Below are 23,389 nucleotides of genomic sequence, written 5' to 3'. Positions count from 1 at the left end.
GATTGACATTGGCAAGTGCTTCCCTAAATCTACATTTAGCCTCTAGGAATTCTAGGTATCCTGCACAGGGATTCTCATATAATGTGCTTACTCTGTATTTTGGTCAATACAGCAGCGACAAGTTCTATATTCAAAATTATTATTCAGACACCTGAACCACAAATGTGAACTTAAGCTGGTTGGAAAAGACTAGACAGAAATGTGCATCCCATGAAGACACACAACAGTGTGAGGGACTTTTTGATCAAGGCATTCAATATATATGTTTAAAATGGACACAATGCTTTTGTCCTGGTAACACCTTTCTGAAACAGAGCTGGATAAGGAAGTTCTTTTCTATGTTAAGAATTAACTTATACTCCTTTGCTTTATTAACTCTGTTTCTGCAAACAAGTTCATCTAAAGACACACCATAGGTTTGAGCATGAGTTCCTGAACTTGCAGAAGTACAACTCAGGAACCTCTTCTCATACAGGCAATTCCTGGTCAAAATAACGTGTACATTTTTTCCCTGCTATTTTTTTTTCTTCGCAACCAAGTAGGTGTCTTTTCAAACATGAATGTGATCAATGGGCTACTCTACATTATCACTGAATGTTTAAAAATTTCTTGAATAGAAGCTAAGTATTTCAGGACATCCTGAAAGGGTCTCTGAAAATCCTGCAGCACAACAAGAGAATTACTCTGTTGTTTACCATTTGTGAAGATAAATTACACTGGACCACTAAGACAATACCTAAATATAGCGACGTCCATTTTGATATTTATGTTAAAGGAAATATCAATCAGATGACAATTTTACTTTCTTCTTGACCATTTCTTAACAAATCAGACCTTAAAATAAGAAAAACCCAAAAGAAGATTGCAAAGAAGCCAGTAGGCAGCAACTAGGTATGTCACTGATATAATTTATGCTGAGAATAGATTTGTATGAAATAACTAAGTAAAGAGTTTGAGTGCAACTAGACTTGAAGTCTGATGACAAAAATCTAAGGAGACAACAGATAAATAATCACAAAACTCCAATACAGACCCTGAAGTCATTTAAGAGAACTAGAAACATCTTGCAACTTGTGAGATCTGCTCCTGCACGGGCAGCACAAAGGCTAAAGGTGCTTTGTACACATGCATAATAAAATCTATAGGTTGAATTGTCTTTGCATACCAGCATTCTAGGATAACTTCACTTTTATTTCTTAGTCATGGGTCTTTTAGAGGAGCAAAATTAAAGAGAAACTAAACATTTTTGAGAGTTTAACTGTCATCCTTTAGCCACAGAAGCCACCGCAGTGTCTTTTTTTCAAAAGGTATATTTACTTAGTCAAAGTAAAAGGAAAATGCTAACTAATGTTAACTTTAAGCTGCGGAGGGTTGGCATGAAACCTATTTTGACCAAGTTATCACATTTGCTTCAGATCCAGTTGGCTATCAGTAAATCAAAGGCTAAGCTAAGAGAGTGGATGGAACTCCAGCCTCAACCAGTGCCAGTGTCATCCACATAAAGACCAAGTGACTCATGCCTTGGTTTTTCCCCACATCAGCACCTGCTGTCTGGACACTAAGGCATATCTACTGCTTTCCCAAAGGATTTCTAGAAAAGCAAGTAGTCATACAAAGAATGACACAGCACTGTAAAATATTTTCAAAATGCTGGAATAAGTAATAATTTTTGTGTGCATAAATTACATTAAAAGCCTATGCAACATTTTTCAAAGATAATACAAGAACCCCTGTTGAAAGCTAGTGCATAGCTACTACTCTTTTGCATTAAGCTATGCACAAACCCAAAAAATTTGCTTTGAAATGTGAATTTAACCACTTCGGAAACACCAAATATTCACAATGCTAACTTTTAGGGCATTTACATCTGAGCAAGCACAGGGGAATCAGAGATCTATTTTCAAAGATAACGGTAAGGACAGGGATACAGGGAGTTTATGTAAAAATTTATTCTGTCAGCATTTCTATTGACTTTCAACTAGAAGATTCTACCAAGCTTCCCATGCATTATAAGAAGGTGCCAGTTAATAAAACACAAGGAAAAGCTTTAAGAAACATATCTTAGTATTGTGAACACTGCAGGAAAATACTGTCATTTGATAACCTGGAAGGAACACCTTTATTACAACACACTGCCATACCTATATGCCCCATCCCTGGAAGTGTTCAAGGCCAGGTCAGATGGGGCCCTGAGCAATCTGATGGACGTGTCTGGCACTCCCACGCATGATGGGGGGTTGGAACTGGATGATCTTTAAGATCCCTTTCAACCCAAGCCTTTCTATGATTCTATGATAACGTCTAATGTGTGCTTCGGTGTCTCAGGATTTCAGAACGGACAGTTCTGCTCTCTGTGGATAACAACTGTCCAGTGACATGCAAAGGTTTCAATACAGCAGCCTACTGACCAGTAAGGACTTGGATGGTATCAGGAACAGCATACTGGTGTAATGCGTTATACAACCTTCAATGTACAAGTGGCATTGTGGAACACGCTTTCAGAAATCAGGTATCTAACACTAATGAATTATGCACCGATTACAGATCACCTCTGGAGTCGCTAAAGGTACAGTCACAATCACGCATTTTAAAAAAATCCTGCTTTTCACTATAATGTGTGAATGTGTGACATTAAATGAGGCTTGCAATACAATCAGTGTGGTTGGTTGCTTTAATATATTCCATTTCAATTTAAAATCACCACAAGACAAGAGTGACAAATCTAATTTGATCAGCTGTTCATAAAAACACTGGAAAGAGATGTAAGTAGACCTATCAACAGCCAGTAACACGGTCTACTTTCAAAAGCAATTAATCAGTTTTCACAGAACCAGAAACTCTTATAGTATTCAAAATCAGTTAAAGCCCTGCACTGCTAATAAAAGGAGAGTGGAAAGGAATTCTCCTAGTAAGAGCACCTTACACATCAAGTTATTGCTTCAACCCCAAAAGCCAAAAAATTCAACTACAAAAGCCAAATATCTAACAAAAGGTGAATTCAGGTGCGGCAGTAACAGCAATAACCCATTGTAACTCAGCTGCTCTTCATGAGGTGTTTCAATTGTATTTCATATTAAAATGCATTTTATGAGTTCCTGCCCATATGAAATATGCATATTTGGCTACAATCAAAATAAGTACACAGATTACTAGTAACTTAGTATAAAGCCTGTCACACACAAAGAATTCACACTTTCAAAAGCAGAACAAACTCCCATGTAATTCATGTAATTAAAAATACACAGATTTATTATTTCCCACTCAAAAAATATTGAGAGCAATATTGTCTGATCTATCATACCTGTCATGCTTGCCATGCTGTAACTTTCCGGATTTTGGTCCTGGATGCCACAGGCTGATAGAATTTCTCCAGAAGCTACTGAAACCAATTCTAATTGAGACTGAAACTAACTTACAAATGGAACTGTACCAGACTGTGTCCCTTCAGTCAGTCGTTAATTAGCATCTGCATGAGAGGAAATTTTTGAAAGAGTTTCAAATCCAGCAGAATTACCCAAAACACAGCTTCGATTCTAACAGGAGATGACTTGTAGACAAGCCCTTTCTGGAGAATGATGATCTTGTGTATCAGCACATCAGTGCTGTTGGAAGACTTGGAATTCAATTGCCATTTAGTTACTCAAATCGTCAGCATTGTCGATTTGAGGAAATGACTTCCCACAACATCAGGCATAAGGACAGCGCACAAAAAAGTAAAACAAGACACCTGAAAGCAAATTGCTCTGTCAAAAACAGTCACTAAAACAGCAAAGATGACAACAGACTAAAGCATCTACTGCTTGCACAGAAGATCAACCATAAACAAAATAAAAATGCCTTTGTGATCTCGTGTTGGATGAATCATGTAATCAGAATTAAATACCGTGCTTTATTTTGCTTACAACAAAACCACAAAACCCACAACCTTGGTCAAAGAACAACCACCACATGAGACATTTAATCCAAAAAGGCTTGAAATACAAGCAGATAAATATATACTTAATAAATACTCAGTCCAACTTACTCATGACTTTTTGTTCAAGTATTTGATAACAGCTAGCTTTATTCCAATTTAAGCAATAGACTGTTACCTACATATCAACTTTGTAACAGCACACTTTCTTAACGTGAATTTTTGTTACAGTCTCAAAGGTCTGAGATCTAACTCCCTGTCATTTTCAGCCTTACGCACCTGCACTTACTTCCCCCACAATATTTCACAGATTAAGAGGCAAAATAGATTCTCAAAACACAAGAAAAAAAAGTAAAAGGAAAAATAAGCATATCTTCTTTCTATCTGAAAGGGAACCTGCTATATTCAAAAAAACCACCACATTTAATAAAATGCTGCCCACCTTTAAGTAAATGTTTATCTGACTGTGAAGAGTAAACAAATGTATAATTCTTAGTGGCATACATAATTCCAGAATAAGAATCCCACAGAACCTGGCTGCTTGGATACGTTTCTGGAATGCGCGCCCAACACAGAATTCTTTCAGACCATGGGCAGAGGAGTCTTACATCATCCTCTACCAGAACATCATCAAAATATTGCAGTAGTTGCTTGCAGGGGACCTGTATCTGTAGGTACATACAAGTTCATTATGTCTAGAGGTACACAGCACCTTGTCTATGTACCTTCAAGCTATGTATTAAAATGGAAGAAACTGCCAACATACTGTTCTTCCTGGATACACTCACGCTTTACCAACACAGAAATTAGAAAACGCAATTTCCCCTCCTTCTTAAACTTTACCTTTTGTCTTTTCTCCATCAGACTAGTCCTACTGTGCATTATAGAGTCAAACCTCCTCAGAAAACAGCTGACTTCATCAGTTGTTGGTGCTACAGTCACCTGATGTCCATTACCACTACTATCTGGGACCAGGAACATCCAGTTTCCTGATGGCTAGTGGTTACAGATGTTGGTTTACCCACCCTGTAAGCTATCACGGCAAATGATATGCAAGAACCATCCCAGCACACAATGAAAGAGGGATAACTTTTCTCCATCACATCACAGAGAGTGACAAGGTTGAAACACTCTCTCTTGTCACAGTGCTGCAAACTCAGTGCAAGGGAACACTTTCAGTGCAGTCATCTTCACAGGTATGAGATAAACTGGGGAAAATTAAACCATTTCTGGCAAACTTAAGCTCCCTGTTCCTAATTTATTTAGACTTTATCAAAGATGAAAGAATCCAAGAAATAATTACTCATTCACAAAACACACATGGAAAGCCACTAAGTAACTGTGGTTCCACTCCAGGTGAGGTTTATACCCTCTTCAAAAAAGCACCTTGGGCCAACTTCTGAAAATCCAGTATACAGTCACATGAAGAAATGCATTATTCTGTTTTAACACACTGGTCAATTTAAAAGGAAAATGAAAACCAAATACTATAATTTTTTCAACAACTTTTCTTTTACCGTTTCTCCCTGTGTGCTCCTCCAAAATCCCCCCTTGTCCTCACAAGACACTAAAGAAGTGGATAAAACACATGCCTACAACTATTCTGACACAGAGGTCAAAATTCTTTCCTTTTCAAGATCCCTACCTACATGACAGAACCTGTACCCTGTATCTTGCCCTTCAACAGAACATGAGACCAGCCATTCTGAAACAGTGAGAGATCACAGGCTCAGCTGCCAATAATAGACCAAGGACACAATGATATGCTCTGTCCCATTAATGCAACCAGCCCCAATACTAGGATGCCAATACATTTGTTTTCTTTCCCCCTCCCCTCCCTAGAGAAGCACATCTGCTGATCATCTCCTATTTGTGAAAAGTCAGCAATCTTTAAAAAAAAAGGGAATATGGGAGAAGGATTCAGCAGAACAAAGGATGTGAAACAGGGATGCAGGTTACTTGGGTACCACAACATTAAGTACTTTCTGACAAAGACTGCATTAGCAGATGACAGGAGATTGAACACATAGCAAACAAAATGCTTTGCAGGTTTTCCTGTCCCTGATGTTGCAGCTGATCTGGAAAAGAATGTGCAGAGTCCCTCAGGCAGAGATAGCCTTTGCTCTTAGTGTACTAACTTGATATATTCAAAAATCTGTGTGTGCCTTTTGTCTTCTGCCCTCCTTAAAGAGGGTCTACAAGTAAAACAATGGATTATTTGAGGCTGCTCTTTTGTAAGGAAATATATTTTAAAGGGCCTTCTAAAGTCAACTTTGTAAATGTATTTTTTCCTTTTTCATGCTTGACATTCAAGCAGAAAGAAGAAAGATTATGTGCTATGATCTGTAGAATATTAAACTCCTCCTCATGATAACTTTGCCAGAGTTATCAAAATCCCTGTATTTACTGAATATGAAAAAGCAGAGGTTGATGGAGTTGGCTTTTAACTGCTAAAATCTTTTGTGGGTAAAAAAATAGCTATTAATAGATAACAGCTGTTCACCTTGAAGATGGTAAATTAATTTTCAAATGACCCCATACAAGAAGTTCAGTCTCTAGATTTGTCCCTTCAAAAAATATTACTGGCATGTAAGAATTACACCCTCTGTTTCTCTACAAATAACCACAGAACAACAGCCTGCTCCTGTGACAGAAGCCAGAACTCTGTTCTGAAAGTGATTTTTAACAGGCTGGTTTGCAGACCTCAAGACAGACTTTTCTGAAGGAGTGGTGGGACTTACAGTATTCTGCCTCCTCATGGTTAACATTTATGACTGGATGCCTTTCCCTGAGTCTTTACAATTAGCTGTGCACACTTTGGAAACAGGTTATTCTGGGATGCAGAAGTGGTATTTCAGAACAACACACTTTGCTCACTTTGCTTTAGTCAACAGAGGTTGTAACTGAAGAAAGACGAAGAAAACTACTTTGATGTTATTTTTTATTCTTTGATGAAAAACCTTGAGGTGACTGGAGTGCTGTATACATCAGTTATTCACATTTGGCATCTAACACAGTAACATGTTTCTGGTACAATTTTTCCAGTAACAGTGCCCTGTAGATCTGAACTGGTCACCCTGGACATCCGTAACCACCAATGAAACAAGAAGAGGCATTTCTCAGGTGTGATCCACACTAGTCTAGTACAGATGAGATTAGCTGAGTCACATCCTAGAACTGCCTAATTCTCCCCCAAAATACGAAGGAGCACAGCCTGATAAATAAAATGATTGAACTTGGAGACCTCAAAGCCAGTGGTGATGAAATGGATTCCTTTGCAGGGAATTTTCTCCGTTAGTGATATTTGATGTGGAATGCCTGCTTTGCTTTACCTACACAGAAAGAGAACAGCCAAGCCCCTGCTCACACAGTACCTAAATACTCAGCTACCTATATATAACAAGGTAAGGAGTGTGTATACAAGCTGAGCATGAATCAGCACCAAGCACTCACAAAGAAGGCAACTTGGGCTGCATTAGTCAGAGAATCACTAGTAGATCCAGGGAGATGACCCTTCTCCTTTGCTTCTGGCAAGACATATCTGGAGTGCTGTGGGTCCAGTGGTGCAGTGCTGGCTCGCCAGTACAAGAGAGACAGGGGACTTACAGGAGCGAGTGCAACGAAAGGGCTACAAAGACACAAGGACTGGAGCATCCATTATTCAAGGAGAGACTGAGAGCTGAGACTGATCAGCCTGGAGAGAAGAAGGCTCAAGGAGAGGGACCTCATCAATATGTATAAATGCATGATAGAGCCAGCAAGGATGATGGCGTTAGGATCCTCTCAGTGGTGCCTAGTGACAGACTGAGGGGTAAGAAGTACAAACTGAAATATGTGTATTCCATGTAAACATAGTACCTTCCTTTGTTACTGTGAGAGTGGTCAAATGGTACAACAGTTTGCCCAGAAACGTTGTGGGGCTTCCTTTCACAAGGAAGAAATACCCCAAACCCAAGTGCACATGGCCCTAAGCAACCTGCTGTAGCTGTCCCTGCTCTGGGATCATCTGGGACCATCAGCAGTGGATCTCATCTCTCCAGTGTTCATACAGAATATCACTTCTTATAGTCTCAACACCAGAAACAACAGTGAGGCACATCACTGCCAGCAGAGAGGGGAGATGTGTGCAGTCTCTTGGTCACTTCACTCAACTGTAACCCCTTGGCCTTTTGAGCTATTTACATTAGGAATATTCACCTCTCATCTCTACTAGGACCTCCCTGTTGCGTGTTTAGTGTGAGGGACAAATTTTGCCTCAGCTATTGCCACACACACATCACTTTGAGCGGCGTATTCAGTAGTAGATCACCTATGTCTGAATAGAAAATCCTACCCCTCGAAAGACAAAGACTCTTCTGTTCACTCCTCTCCCTGATTTGTATCTAGCAAAGCAAAGCATCTGATGGATTTCCTCTAATATGAGGAAAACCTTTATATGTACCCCTACTCGTTCTCGAGCTCACTGCTGCTGCCTACCATAGCCCATCTCCTAACTCACTCTCTCTTTTTAAAGGCAACATTTATCAGCTGAAAAATAAAGGGTGGCTTCTAGCTACACAAAAAAGTCTGTCACTGGGGTAATCTTTATTACCTTCATAATTGGGATATATTGCTCTAGAGAGCTTCGCTTTATAATAAGAAGTTTGTTTGACTTTCAGGCATTCCTTGATCCTCTCTTAGCTAGGCCCAGTTGGTGACACAAACTACCCATGTTGTTGGAAAGTCTTAAATGTAAAAATTTCTGTGTAAGTTAACAGAATTTTTTTTTGAATGCTGTTTGTAGTTCCCAGTCTCAAAAGAACAAAATTTTAAAATACAAAGTATATATACCAATTTGAATTATGCTAAGAACATGATTTATCATAATAATGGCCTTCAAAAAATGTGCTATTCAACAGAAATACTGGCCTACTCCAGACATTTCAAAAACATCAGCTTGAGACTGCTGAAGAAACTTTCCAAAAGGATGTACTCCATCTGTAAAACTGCTGATTTCTGCAGAGAGATTTCCTCCCAAATCATATTTTATGTTTAGAGGACAATAAAAAACCTTCTTTGCCATATACTTTTCCAGAGACTTCTTCCATTCCTGACTGTATATGTCCAGAACAAGATGATACAAAATTATGGGTTTTCAAATCAAGTCCAGAATTCTTTTAGAGATGACTAATGCCAATTTAAGGCTGTGCCTATGATTGTGCAACAGTTTTCAATAATACACACGTACAGATCTTATTTAACAATTCCCTAATCAAGAAAAACTTCTTACAGGATAACAACTAGAAGGGTAATGAAATCCACAGTTTAGGGAGCTCCTACTGGAAATGCAGGACCTAAGTTTAACCTCATTGTATTCAAACAACCCATAAAAATAAAGGCTACATTTTGCAATGAACTATTTGACTGTCCAGCTGTACTGCAAATTAGTTTCATTTGCTGTTGTCTCTACAAAATCCTTCAACATTTCTATTTCTCATGGCTCTCTCCTGCGTTTTCCAAACTGAGAATTTTAGGACTGTTTTTTGTCAAATTCATTTCATACATGTTTTGGTTTTTTATACCTGTACTCTTATTTTGCACTAATGCTCTTTCCTCACGTAATTCAGAACAGGAATTTCTCATTTCCATTATAAAAGACAACCTGTTTAACAAAAATCCCACAAGTCCCTAATACAAAGTTACCTTAGTATTAATATTTCATTATGTCCTTGATTAAAGTATTGAACATAGTGCCATGGATTTGGATGTGACAACTGGAAGTTCTTTACCTGTCTCTCAAGAAGCAAAGACCAAGCAAATAAATGAAACCCACAACCCTCCTTTTCCCCAAGAAAAAGAAAAGTTTATTTTATAATTGCTATATTACAAAAAATTGTCAATAACTCAAATCCTCTCAAAGTGCAACATAATTTTTCAAATATAATGCTGAACCACTAATATTGTTCCTACAGTCAGGGCAGAGGCACACAGACAAGTAATTGAAAAGCATCCTAATGACAGGATTGCTGGGATGAATGTGCAATGTAAGGCTTTCCTGTGGTAATTACCTGTTTATCTTATCCTGTGGTAATCTGTGGTTATCTTTCTTTCACTTATCCTCATAAAACTTTTGTAAAGCCTGAGGGTACTGTTACTTTCCTTTCACATCTGTTTTTTGGTGAAGGATGTTAACCCAACAGCAAACTAATGCTTTCATGACAGTGAAACGCCAGCACCTCAGTGACTGCAAGGACATGGGTCTAAAAGATGCAGCAGGTGACACTGGATGCTGACATTAGCAGGAAACTGGAAAGTATTTCTGAAGGGTCTCTGAACAGTAAGACTACTAAAAAAAAAAGTGTGAAGATGAGGGCTCCTGAAAGCCCAGCACCACTCCTCAAGAATCTATCCTGATGATCAGATTGCCGCTTTAAAAGGCTGTTAACAGAACCACAAGAAGGAAAACCAGAATGCACTGATGCCCTGGGACTGCAGGTGATGAGCTGCTACCATCACACACACTCTCTTACCCTACACCCATTAGGTATTATATTAGAGTTTAAGCAGCCCCTGGTGGTCTAGTGGTAAAGGCGCGGCGCTATCACCGCGGAGACCCGGGTTCGATTCCCGGTCAGGGCCACTCCCGGGCAGGTGGGGCTCGTTAGCCCTTAAAGGCAACCCACCTACGTCCTAAGGACCTCGCTGCCACCGTCCAAGCTCGCTTGGCCCCGGCAGATGAACCTTAGGATTAAAGGGTGGGCTCAGTTCCGCGCACACTGTGTCTCACCTAAAAAATCCAATGCGCAGGCTGGAAGGTGTAAAGACCTTCCCCGGATCTTCGCTCGCGAAGACTGGCCATTATTACTTATTATTATAGAGTTTAAGCCAAGTATTTTACAGTGGCTGCCATAACCTGAACTGTTTCTTCCTTTTCACTTAAGAATATACTCACTTTCTGATATGTATATTCATTACACCAGGCTGAGTGGTACTGTTGCCATACCGGAAGGACAGGATGCCAGCCAGAGGGACCCAGACAAGCTCAAGAAGTGGGCATCTCATGAGGTTAAACAAGACCAAATGCAAGGTGCTGCACCTAGGTGAGGGCAACCCCTAGTATCAACACAGGCTGGGGGATGAAGAGATCAGGAGCAGCCCTGCTGAGAAGGATTAGGGGATGCTGGGGGTTAGAGGCTGAATATGAGCTGGCCACATGCACTCATAGCCCAGAAAGCCAAACATGTCCTGGGCTGCATCCAAAGCAGCGTGGCCAGCAGGTCAAGGGAGGAGATGCCACCTGTCCTGACTGGAAGGACATCGACACGTTGGAGTGAGTCCAGAGGAGGGCCACCAGGATGATTAGAGGGATGGAGCACTCCAACGAGGAAAAGTGGAGAAAATTGGGATTGTTCATCCTGGAAAAGAGAAGGCTTCAGGGTGACCTAATTGCAGCCTTTCAGTACCTGAAAGGAACTTACAGGAAGGATGGGGCAAGATTTTTAAAAGAGTATGAAGTGACAGGACAAGGAGGAATGGCTTCAAACTGAGAGTAGATTTAGATTAGACATTAGGAAGAAATACTTTACTGTGAGGGTGGTGAGGCACTGAGCAACCTGGTTTAGTGAAAGGTTCCTGTCCATAGCAGGGGGGTTGGAACTAGATCATCTTTAAGGTTCCTTCCAATCCAAAACATCCCATGATTCTATGTTGGAAGAGCTGAGCAAACCCAGCATGAGTGAGAGAGCCGTTTTTACCAGGGCAGTAGAGATACCCGGAAACGGAGAAGTGGTGAGAGCAGCACCCAAACACATCACAGCTGCCTCAAAATCCCCAGATATCACAGGTGAAAGTGGGTCCTGGAGGGTCAGGTTAAAACAAGGCATATTTGCCTGTGGGTCAGTGCAGTATCAGCAGTCACTACTAGGACAGAGAATACGTCTGTATCAAAAATCGCCAGTGTTAAAGATAAGAGAACAAAAAGGATCCTTTTGGTATTTGCTAGAAAACACAGGCATGTCATACCTTAACAGACTAAATACTGAAATAAAATGCATGTTTTGTCTGAATAGGATCTCCTGACCAAATACTTCTCGTGTTCCTAATTTGCCACAACAATTCAACAAAACCAAACCAAAGCAAAGTCTATTCAGAAGTTCAGAGAGGCACAGACACTTACTGTAATTTCTGAATTTTATCATCGTTTCCTTTTTTTCAAAAACACTGAGAAAATATTTCTGTGCTGTGCCCAGGTCACCTTTATGGCTGCTTACATCACTGTGGTATCTGAAAAAGGGCTTAGACTGGGAAACAACTGACAAAACTTTGGAGAACAGAAATGGAAAAACCAGAAATACTCTTCGGGCTCCCCAGGGACCTGGTGGAGTCACCATCACTGAGAGTGTTCAAAAAATGAGTACATGTGGCACTTGTTTCCAAACAAGAAGCTTCACTTTTGACCTCTTAAATTAAATTAAGTAATATTTGAAACAACTGAATTATGTCACAAGTTATCATGACATTGCATTCATGATAACCAATTTCAAATCCATCCATTCCTGTCCAACATAAAATTTAAAGTATGAAATAATAAAAATTTTCTATGTCATGTTCCAGATTACAATAGTCTACCATTAATTACTCTTCAAAAGCATGGTAGTCAATACTCTTAGTAAGTATGTTAACTATATTGGTTTTGACCACTCACCACTATTTTTCATTAAATATATTCTAAACTACAGGCTCAGCTCTATCAAAAAAAAAAGAGGAGAAGAAGGAGAAAAAAGCCCCTTCAATGCTCCTTTGCCCTCCTCCATGGCTGTGTAACACAGTCTCGAAGAAAAACCACTGTAAAGTTTATGGAACGTATATCCTTACAGTAGAAATATAAAACAATACCATAACTAGCGAAATGTTTTAATTCCAAGTCTGTTAAATTCTATTAATGTCAAATATTATTTGTTTTTATAATATAAATAAACTAGCTTAGGCTGTCACTCACTCCTTTTTATTCATTTTTTGTTGTTTTGTCTTACTGCACGCATCTCTCACAAAGTGAAAAATGTCTATTTAAAGATAAGTGGAAATACCACAGTACGTAACGTTTTCATGTCAAAATAATTACATTATTATATTCCGAGTTAAATAATATAAGATAGGAAAACATTTTGATATGCATCTAACTGTTGTAATCCTGGCAGGATCAAATCAACTTCTTTCAAACGTATTTCTGCTAGATCAAAACAAAGAGCTCCCTGACCCAACCAGCTGCCCCTCTCACCCAAGTCCCATCACAGAAGAGGGACAAGCCAGGACAGATGAACATCCTGCTGTAATTTTTTTTTTTTCAAGGCTGAGCCATGTTTTGGCCTGTCAAAGGTGACTAATTTGTTATCAAAAGCCAATTACACTAGACTGAAACATGAAATTTGGCAGTTGGATTGTTAGGAAGAGATCAACCTCAAAACAACTAAAAAAGGTCAGAGAAGAGGGGTGGCTTTGCTGAGAGAGGGACTCGACAACTACAAGTGGAGGCACCGCTCGTGAGACAAAGATACCAGTTGTGCTCACACACGCTTTTCTGAACATGTACTCCAAACACTTTCTCATGCACTCCTTATTTTCGTGGCAGTAACCACCCATGGCTGCAGGTGCTCAATTCCTCCCTCTCCCCCAGAAATAGATCAATCAGGATCAGTTGATGCCACCATATATTTCTGACGCAGAGATGGCTAAAATGGAACACTCCTTTATGGAGGGCATTTTTTAAATTTAAATAAACCAAATTTAAGCTTCATTTAGACACTTCTTTGTCTTGTGCTGCAATTTGATACATGTATCATGGACCATTTTTGTGTCCCCTGTGGAATAACACAAAAATATTCCATTATGCTATTTTCTACATGGCTTGCTAGTCCTTAATAAAAAAGAGTTTATCTCCATCCATTTCTTAGAGAAAAGCGCATAACTATATTTTCACAATGTCTTTGATACAAATCCTTTGTTTGTTGAGGATACAGAAAGACATTTCAAAAGAAATGTCTCCCATGCGGTTATTACACTTCAGTAAGTATAATAATTAAAATAATTTTATTTGCAGCATTAATTTAAATCTTGGAGTTTAAATAAGGATCCTGTTTTTACAAATAATGACTCCGTGTGTTTCTTTTAATGGCCAGTATAATTCAAGCTGGTTTGGAGACAAATCCTCCTTAAGACTCATACACTTGGGAGATGTTAGTTGAGGTAATAACATTTAACATGAAGAAGATGACAGCTTCACATCAACTGTAGACCCAAGTTTGGGAGCTAAGAATAGCTGTTGGCAAGTATACGATAAAAAAATTGACTTATGTAATAAGCACAGAAAAATTATGCACTGATACATGTGCAACACAGTATTAAGTCTTGAGGGGTTCCACAGAAATTTCAATACTACACCACCCCCCTTTCTTTATGTTTTCTTTTCACCATTTCCCTTCTGACACAGAGATGACAACTTTCTTCCTTTTTATTAGTATCACAAATTGTGATCCTTTTTTTTTTTTTTTAAATTTTTCCTTTCAAATTAATCCTGTTTTCTGTTACTGAAACTGTTTTTCTCCTTGGTGGTTTGTTTTAACACTGTGACATCATAAAATGAATGCTTGCTGTCATGATGAGTGTGAGAGAAAGCTATGTATATCTGATGTCATATTGATACATCATAATGGTACAGAATGCAAAAAAAAATAATCACTAAATCTAACAGTTGCTTCATTCAATCTACTGGAGGTAGCATATGATTTATTTAATATATGGAAAATAAAGTTTCTAACTCCCACATTTTAATAAAATACCAGGACAAAAGAACCGTAGAATGTCATTAATGCTGTTTTTCTTTTCCATAACATGCAGTAAACTATTTTTGGTTTCAAACTGCATGGTTAGACAAATTTATAACCAAGTATGTGAGACAGTAGCTAATAAAACAACATACAGACAGGAGCGTGTATCAATACAGGAAAACAATTTTTTAGAAAGCAGTTTCACACAATAAAAGAAATCTCTAGACCATGAGAAATCAGCTGCATTCCCTCTATCTTCTGTGGAGTCAAGGTTTCTCTCAGCCATACACAGCCATAAACGAACTTTTCTAAACATCTTTATGTTTAGACACCAGGTACCTGAACCAGATACCCTCAACCAAAATGCAAATAAAGTTACAACGTTCACTCAAACGACTTGAAACTTTCTGTATGTTCAGCTACAGAATCTTTAAATTTCAAGACACAGGGTACCAACAGCAACAATTAAGAGGCTCTAAATTTGCAGGTGATACAGAATTGGTTGCAAACCTCACATCAAGGCAAATCACAATTAGACATGGAAGTCCTTCTGCAACCCTGTCAAAATGCACTGGCCATGAGGAAGGGGAGAACAGAGTGCTGGTATTATGTACAGCACTGCACACCATCTTCAGTAGGTCACTGGTCTTTTAAATAATCTCTACTGAACAAATAAGATTTCAGAAAGTTTTTAGTAGATAATTACACTTCCTGATTTTGTAATTAGTGGAACTACATGTAATTACATAATAATTATGACGGTAATTACGTAATTAAGATGTATAATTATGTAGTAAAAAACATTATGGAAATAAAAGCCATCAACTGTATAAGCACAATACATTTTTAAAAATAAATTCTGTATCATCTGTTTAAAGCTACCATTTTCTTCAAAATATCAAAGTGATTATCAGCCATCACTGGCAAGTTCTAAAATACATTTCTTATGAGACTTAAAAATCATACAGATAATTGTATCTTTTTAAAAATCTCTTTAAGCCTTAGCTTTACATTATCCTTCTGATGTCTAGGCACACATATACTGAATGCATTATACAGAGTTAAACTGTTTACATTTGTAATTCCAATTTCTACTAAAATAATTTTCAAAAAATAGCACTGAAGTCAGAATTTTGGTATCTAAATTTTGATTTTTTTTTTAGTACAGTCAGATATATCAAACTTCCTTTTCTAAAAGGAAAAACATGCTAGTCTTGCACTTTCCACTAGAGAAAAGAGCCTACTGCTGTGAGAAGCAGTAGTCACTAAAGCATTGTCACTTCTGACTTGCAGTGAACAATAGAACTGACTCCCATCAAAAAAAAAACAACCCCAAACTTTACTAAAGAGATGCAACCAGAAATAGAGATAAAGGTCTCTATAAGAAAAAATGAGATAAAAAAGAAACAGTGAAGAAAAAATTGCTTTAGAAATATTTTCTGTTTAGAGAGACTCACAAGGGTACTGATAAAGGAGGCAGATGACATCAGACAGACTGTGTCACTGCACAGGTTATATACAGCAAGTTGGTAAAATACTTAATACTTTAGTAGGAAAAAAATCCTGAAGTGCAAATGAGAAGATATTTCTGTCCACTTTTTTCCACATACAAAAAACTCCCCTATGAGGAACAGCAGGATAATTATTTAAAGAGGTCAAATAACCATTCCAATTTATGATGAGTGAGAAATTAGCTAAGCCACTACTTCATCCCATTTGCAACATTAATACAATGTGCAAGGAAAAAAAAAGTCTTAATTAATCAAAACCATTTTATTAGCAGTAAGAGCCACAGTAAATGCACTCCTCTCATGCCACCGATTTTCCACACTGTAGACACATTATAAATGTTTTAACTCATTATTTCTATTTATTTCATTCACAAGTAGAGAAAGTAAGAAAAAAAAAATCATAATTTCAATTCAGAGAAATTCGTAATTCCAAGAGAGATGTCCCAACCCATGAAGTTTTGTGTTCAGAGAAAAGGTTACAGTACAGTGTAGGCTGCAGGTACAGTGCAATGGGCTTTACTTAGACTGTTTACATTCAATAAAAAGACCACAAAAACAGAAACAGAATGGAGAAGAAGTTACACTGAAGATCTTAAAAATGTCCAAGTGGCAATAAAAAAGCCATGATCATTATGAGAGGATAACTTAATATTTAAAGACCAGCTAACTGCCCATATCAGTACTTCAAAAGGGTCAAAACCCTATTGCAAATAATTTTCAGTAGTTTTTGCTTTCAAAAAAGTTAGGGAGATGTAAAAATACTCAAGACATGTTGACTCATTTTAAAAAAATGTTCAGAAGTCTTCCTCTTCAAAACAACACATTAAGGAAAAATGAAAAAGTGCTTTTGAAGAAAGGCTCAAAGATTAAATTCTTGAAAATTATTATTTTACAGTCTCTTCAAAACAACATGATTGGAAGACAAAGCGCTTGACAGCAAATGTGCAGAGGAGCATTTGTTTGCTTGGCTGTAAAGATCACTACAGTGAACTGAAGTCTTACCAATAGTGTCTGGAGACATGACACAACCAGAAACGCATTGTTTATCGAACTGTAGTCTCTGAAAACAGGTATGCCAGGTTTCAGCTGTTACAATCTTAAAAATAAATCCACACACGCAGATGCACACCTAGGTCATTTGCATGTTTTCTCCTTATCTTCCCCTGGAATGCACATGTGGGTAACTATATCCCCTTTCTTATTTATTGCAACAAGTACTTGGCTGTAGTATTCTGTCTGTATATATTGATAAAAATGTGGCAATTTGTTCTGACTTACAAAAAGTCTTCCATTAAAAAGAAAATAAAAAAATGTCACTTCAACCTGCTACTTGACACACCAAGTTATGAACGTACTGGGGAAAAACATTCAACACTGAAATGATAGGATTCACACAAATATTCAGAGCTGAATTTTTTTATGTCAACAGCCTAGAAGAGTTCCTTTTTTCCCAACATAATTTTTCAGTTTATTCATCCATAAAGTAAACTAGGGATTTTTGATGTCTGCATGAAAGGGTGGAGCGAGGCACACACACAAAGCTGTAATAAAAGTGTGAAAACATCATCTGAATATGCATTTGGCTTTACAAAACTGCAGCCTTTAAGTATGTGATCAAAACAATTACATTCTATTTCCACAAAGTGGCATATACTTCAAAGACGTAGGTCTTCCTAATACACAGGAATATTTAACTGCTTTTCCCAAAGTTATCTTTCTCCCATCCTCAGCTGTGTTCTGCTTACCCATTAACAGGATATGCCACGACTTTTCGGAACCCAACAACCATGGGCTCAATAGTTGAAAATATTCTGGGAAAGAATCTTTGCAGTTTCTGTCCCTCAGATACTTAAATGCCTTGCAAACATTTGTGACCTTCCCTCTCTGAGAAATGGGACAATGGAAAGGTGGTAACTTTCAGCCTCATTCTAGAGTACGGAACAGAAAAAAGTCCTATGACCAGGATCCTATTTCGTCAAAAAGATCACAGCACCATAAACAACCTCAGTGATGCTGATGCTTTTGGAATAATGGGGTAGTTACTGTGAGCAAGGAGACTGCAGCATCTTTTATCTTCTATTTGATGCCAGGTGGGAAAACTGAACCAGAGACATCTGTGCAAGGCAGAGTAGTTGTACTGACTTTATGGGGCCTCCATTTCTCTTTGCTTTTAGAGGTTTACATTTTACTGTAAGGAACAAAATGAAAACAGTAATACTTCTGAATTTTTAAACAAACCCAATATTTGAATGGAATAATGATATTATTTTGGTCTCCTGATGACACAGCCATAAAAATACATGGGTTTCCATTGCTGAAGTTAAGGTATGCAGAGTGAGCATACTCCTGTATTTATGCATCACGTGTTCAAAATCACTGATAGTTCATCTATCCTTTTCCATACATATGAACAGAGCATGCTCCTACTTTGCTACTCCTGCTGTTTCTTACTGCTCTTCCTGTTCACCTAAGTAGCAATGCCTGACTGAACCCACAACCCAGCTTGGGAAAACTAAGTGTCAGAAGTGCTGAAAAGATGTTGAGTATGTTGCTAGTCACAATAGAGCAAGTTTTCCCTTATCTAATTAAAAAAATAATTCAGAACAAATAGCCCTTCTGGTATTACTGGTATCCTAAATTAGGGGTTTTGGCATCACAAATGAAACATGAGTGAATGATGCAGTTGCAAGCATCATAAACACCACATCGGTATAAATAAACAGAAGAAACATATATGTTTTATATTACTTAATCCCTCTGTTGTACTCCTCTCTACTAGACCTGACCTATTGAAGGTCTGTAAAAGAAAAAGCAGAAAAAACCCAAACATGCAGAGAAGTGGAAAACTCTTGTGGCTGTTCCTCCAAAAAAATCGGATTAGTAGTTTAAAGAGACTTAGCATACAGGTATTAAATACGTAAAAGTCTCTTAAGAGAACAGTCTTATCATCCATTGTGCACAGAATAAGCTTTGGAAAGCAAAATTCACCTCAAGAAAAATTCACCTTCATATCAAGAGCAGCTCTCTATAGTAAGCACAGTGAAGCACCACAAGAAATTGGTTTTAAAACCTGACAAGTTGTAGAAATTGCATTACCAGAGGATATTTAAATTTAGTCCATCTTTAAAAAGTAGGCTGTAGTATTGATCCTCTAGAAGAGAAAGGAAGCAGCTTGGATACCTATTTGAACTCCCACTGATTTCACAATTATTATTTTAAATTCCATTTCAATCAATAGTATGGACCTTCAACATAAGTAGCTGAACAAACAAAACCTGTACTGTAATTAAGGTTATGTATTTTGAAGAGGCAAGTACAGAAAATGCAAGTGAAATAGTAGTGAAATCTCAAGGTTCAGAGTGAGAGAAGACATGAATTCTTTCAAACTATGGTGAAGACCACATTTATATCTTCATTCCCTAGCAATCAAAACACTTTTGTTTTTAGAGAAGAACACTCCAAGACAAATAACAACTAAAGCTGCTATTAAGAATAAACAGAGCCTACAAGAAAGAAGAAGAACTGGCCTTCAAGAATTCAGGAAAAATGGCAATAAAAATAGAAACATTAAAGGTCATGCAATTTGGGCTTCGAAAAAACAGTGACCCAAAACAAACCCAAAACATCCCCAAATCAAAATCAAAACTAACTAAATCAGTGGTTTAGTCACATAGAAAGTGAAAAGGAGACTGGAAATACCAAAGATGCACAAGCCCTACATGAAAATGTTGCCACCATTTTTGATAAAAGCAAGGATGCTTTTATCACAGATCAAATTAAAAAACGCTTGTGAATGATGACAGGGAAACAAAATTTTTTGTCTTCCAAGGGAAAATAAACATTAGCTTCATGTTAAAAAAGGGGAGTTCACTAGATTTGCCTTTCAGACCTACAACAAAAATAGTACATGAAAATGATTTCAATCCCACGCAGTTTAACATTAAGTGTATCAAATCAGTAATGTATGTTACTAGAAAACAGAACACTGGTATCTATAAAACAAAAAATGCTCCCTTATAGCCACAGGCAATTATTCTCAAGTTCTGCATGTATTTAGAAAGATGTCCTCCTCCCAGGCAATATCTGAAAACTGGGACAGAGTTATACACAGGTTTACAATACCCACCCAGCTAATCTCTTTGAAGGCGATCAATTTTCAAAGATATAATTTATCTGGCCTTAACACCCACTGCAGCACCAAGACTGAAATCACTGGCTAGCTGAAGAAGGTAAAACAATGATTTTCAAACAGCTATGAAAAAGAGAAAAATAAACCATGCTGAAAGGTTAACTGTCCAAGAGAAGAAAGTCCTAGTAGAGTTCTTACAATTCCTTGAGAATTACTCTGGAAACTAATTTTATTGAACTTAGCAGTGAGGGTCCAAGAAACATTTTCCCATTAAAGCAGAAGGTGGTAAATTATGTGAATGCAGAAGCCACTGTACTATTTTTCACAGAGAATTCATTAACCTTGAAGTGTAATACTACAATGAGATTAAGCAGTCCAAAATTAATGGGACCAGGAAAATTAAGTAAAACAAGTGCCAGGAACCTGAGATATGATTGAACTCATGATTCCAAAATGACAGGAGTTAAAAAAACCCTCTCAAACATCAAGATTTCTATCATTATTACACTACAAGTTAATCATATGAACAGCTATGAACAGGGCATAGGTGGCTGAAGAAAGGATCAGCAGATGAAATTCCAGCAAATGTACAGGCCCTGCGTACAAGACACTGGATAGATACCATCTAAAATACCATGTAATTTCTAGTTTCTCATACTGAAAATATTAATTACTAGAGAAGACTGCACACAAAGGTGCAACGAGGAAGAATTATCCAGCAGAGACCAATTCTTCCTCAAGAAAGCTAAGTTTAAAACAAAATGGAAATGTTACCACTGTTTCCAAAAGCACAGTAGAGGACATCAGGAAAGGGAAATAAATAAACATTTAATGAATGGACATAAACCAGCCACAAACAAGTCAGAACATGAAAATCACAATGAATTTTCAGTCATCGCAGATCGAGAGTCTGAGACACATTTTGGAATAGCAGGAAAAAGGGGAAGAATCACGCACAGGTTTCAAAATGAAGTGCCAGAAACCTGCAGTTTTTTCCAGTCCTTAAAAATGCAGTGGTCTGCTATAACAGGGGACTGGATGTGATCACCCATGAAGTGTCTTCTACTCTTACGACCTCGTATTAGGCAAGAGATCTACACACAGAATACTACTTCGGTTTCAGGCAGCAGTATCATCCTCTATACAACATCCCTTCAGTACATCTACAAAGCTGTATTAGACTGAGACAGCTACTGAGATGACCTTCTTTGGATATACAAAGCCATTCTGAAGCAGAAGCTTCAGACTGAATTCACTGACTTAGAGGTATTTGGAAAGGAAATGCGGAACTGTGTAAGAAGTTGAACAGGCCAATAGCAGGCTGTTTGCTTATCTGAGCATTTTTTAGCTAAGAGGTTACACTACTTTGATTTTCAGATAAGGCTTATCAAAACACCATTCAGAAAGACCGAGTTTTGTTTCATGTCTTTCCACCACCCAGCAGCCTAACTGGTGATGTAGGGCAGGGATGACTGTCAGAACAGAGCAGCTCTCCCACAGTAGCACCTTTTCCTCACAGCCATCTCCAGAACCACAGAGGATGCAGTGTAAATGCTTCCTGTGGACAACACGCTTCAATGGTGGGACCCAAACACGTCATTATTCAGAATTCCAAGCATTAGCCCACCATCAGAAATATTCTTCTGTCAGCTTGAAAACCACTTAGCTGCACAAAACCCATTGATCCGTTACAGCTTAGAAATGCTTTAGTTCAGAAACGTTCTGGTAAATGGGAGAAGAAAAAGAAAATCTTCCTAAGATCAGCTTAACATGTATATTTAAAAGTGCTTTGTAGACAATTAGCACTGTCTACTGCTTTTCTTGTGCCATTATTTTCGCCCTGATAAAAGGTACCTCTTCAATATTACTAGTTGAACGTAAATTTTAATTTTGTGCACATATGTTTTAATTAATCTATTTACTGAAGTTAACATGTCTTTCAAACTTCGAGTAAAGAGTTTTCTCTAACAGTGTAACATGCACTTTTTTCAAAGTACAGTCACTTCCAAAGAAGAAAGGGGGCATACAGTACATTCTTAAATTGGTTAACTCCAACTGGACACATTCTTCTTATAGGGGATTCCTAAATTCATAATTTCTGGTTTTAGATTACAGCCTTGTAGTTCAGATATGAAGAGCAGAGTCAGTTGAGTGTCTAGCATGCAAGTTGCCATTAAACTATAGTTAACTAATATAAAATTCAAACATACCTTTCTCTTCTTCAGTAACCACCTTATCCATCGCATAGTCCACATCAAAAATGTATCGGTAGAAGCAGAGCTGAGTGTACAGGGCCTTATCAGAATACTGTAATGTAAGAAGACAGCAATTAAAAACCCAACTCAAAAGAGTGTCTCCTAGACCCGTTTCTAAATCCACTACCAAAAGATTATTTATGTCTTTTTTTTTTCTCCAACAGTTTATATGTTCCATTCATGTCAGCTTTTGGAATTATTATTATGCTACAAAGTGTCTTTACTACATCTCTACACTTTTCCACACAATTTACACGAAGCATTTATAAAAGTCAATGAAACTTACAAATTCTTACAGAAACTTAAATTGCATTTATCCACTATCATAGCTGCATGCATCACAACAATACCTTAGCAAGAAAATAAAAGCCATAAGAACAATGGGACAAAGGAATAACTTCAGTGTTTTAGTAAATTGTACAATGCAATGAATCATGAATTACATGAATACATGTGTTTGGCTGTATTCCCTTCTCACCATCTCACCAAGCTGTGACCAATTCCATAAATTGGGAACATGTAATTCAAATAAGAACTTATGCATATACACCTTTACAGCTACATCATCACCTTGCTCTACACATCTGTGAAGGCTACTGGATGTCAGTAATCACATATTTAGTCAGAAAATCTGCAGATGTGTACAAAAGGAGTATGATATTCAATGAAATGCTCTCAGTTATGTCAGGCCACTGTGCTATTCCTCCAGTTCCAAAGTACACTCCTGTGTGAGTTTGTATCACTGTCACCATTCTGTGCACTAGAAATTGCTCGAATAG

At 37.8% G+C, this 23,389-nt stretch overlaps 1 protein-coding gene across 2 annotated transcripts in view; it reads right to left on the bottom strand.

The window, feature by feature from the left end:
* The window catches only part of POLA1 (DNA polymerase alpha 1, catalytic subunit), a 191,212-nt gene that overhangs the window by 21,694 nt on the left and 146,129 nt on the right, over positions 1-23,389 (bottom strand). For both annotated transcript variants that reach the window (XM_050333301.1, XM_050333300.1), the window contains exon 36: positions 22,566-22,662. In XM_050333301.1, coding sequence (XP_050189258.1) covers positions 22,566-22,662 — 97 coding nt within the window. The remainder of the gene's footprint in view (positions 1-22,565; positions 22,663-23,389) is intronic.

The sequence above is a fragment of the Myiozetetes cayanensis genome, unplaced genomic scaffold (genome assembly GCF_022539395.1).
Source record: "Myiozetetes cayanensis isolate MyiCay16 unplaced genomic scaffold, myiCay2020 scf5-8, whole genome shotgun sequence".
NCBI lineage: Eukaryota > Metazoa > Chordata > Aves > Passeriformes > Tyrannidae > Myiozetetes > Myiozetetes cayanensis.
Note: the sequence above shows the minus strand (reverse complement) of the source record. Positions and strands in the feature narration are given on the sequence as shown.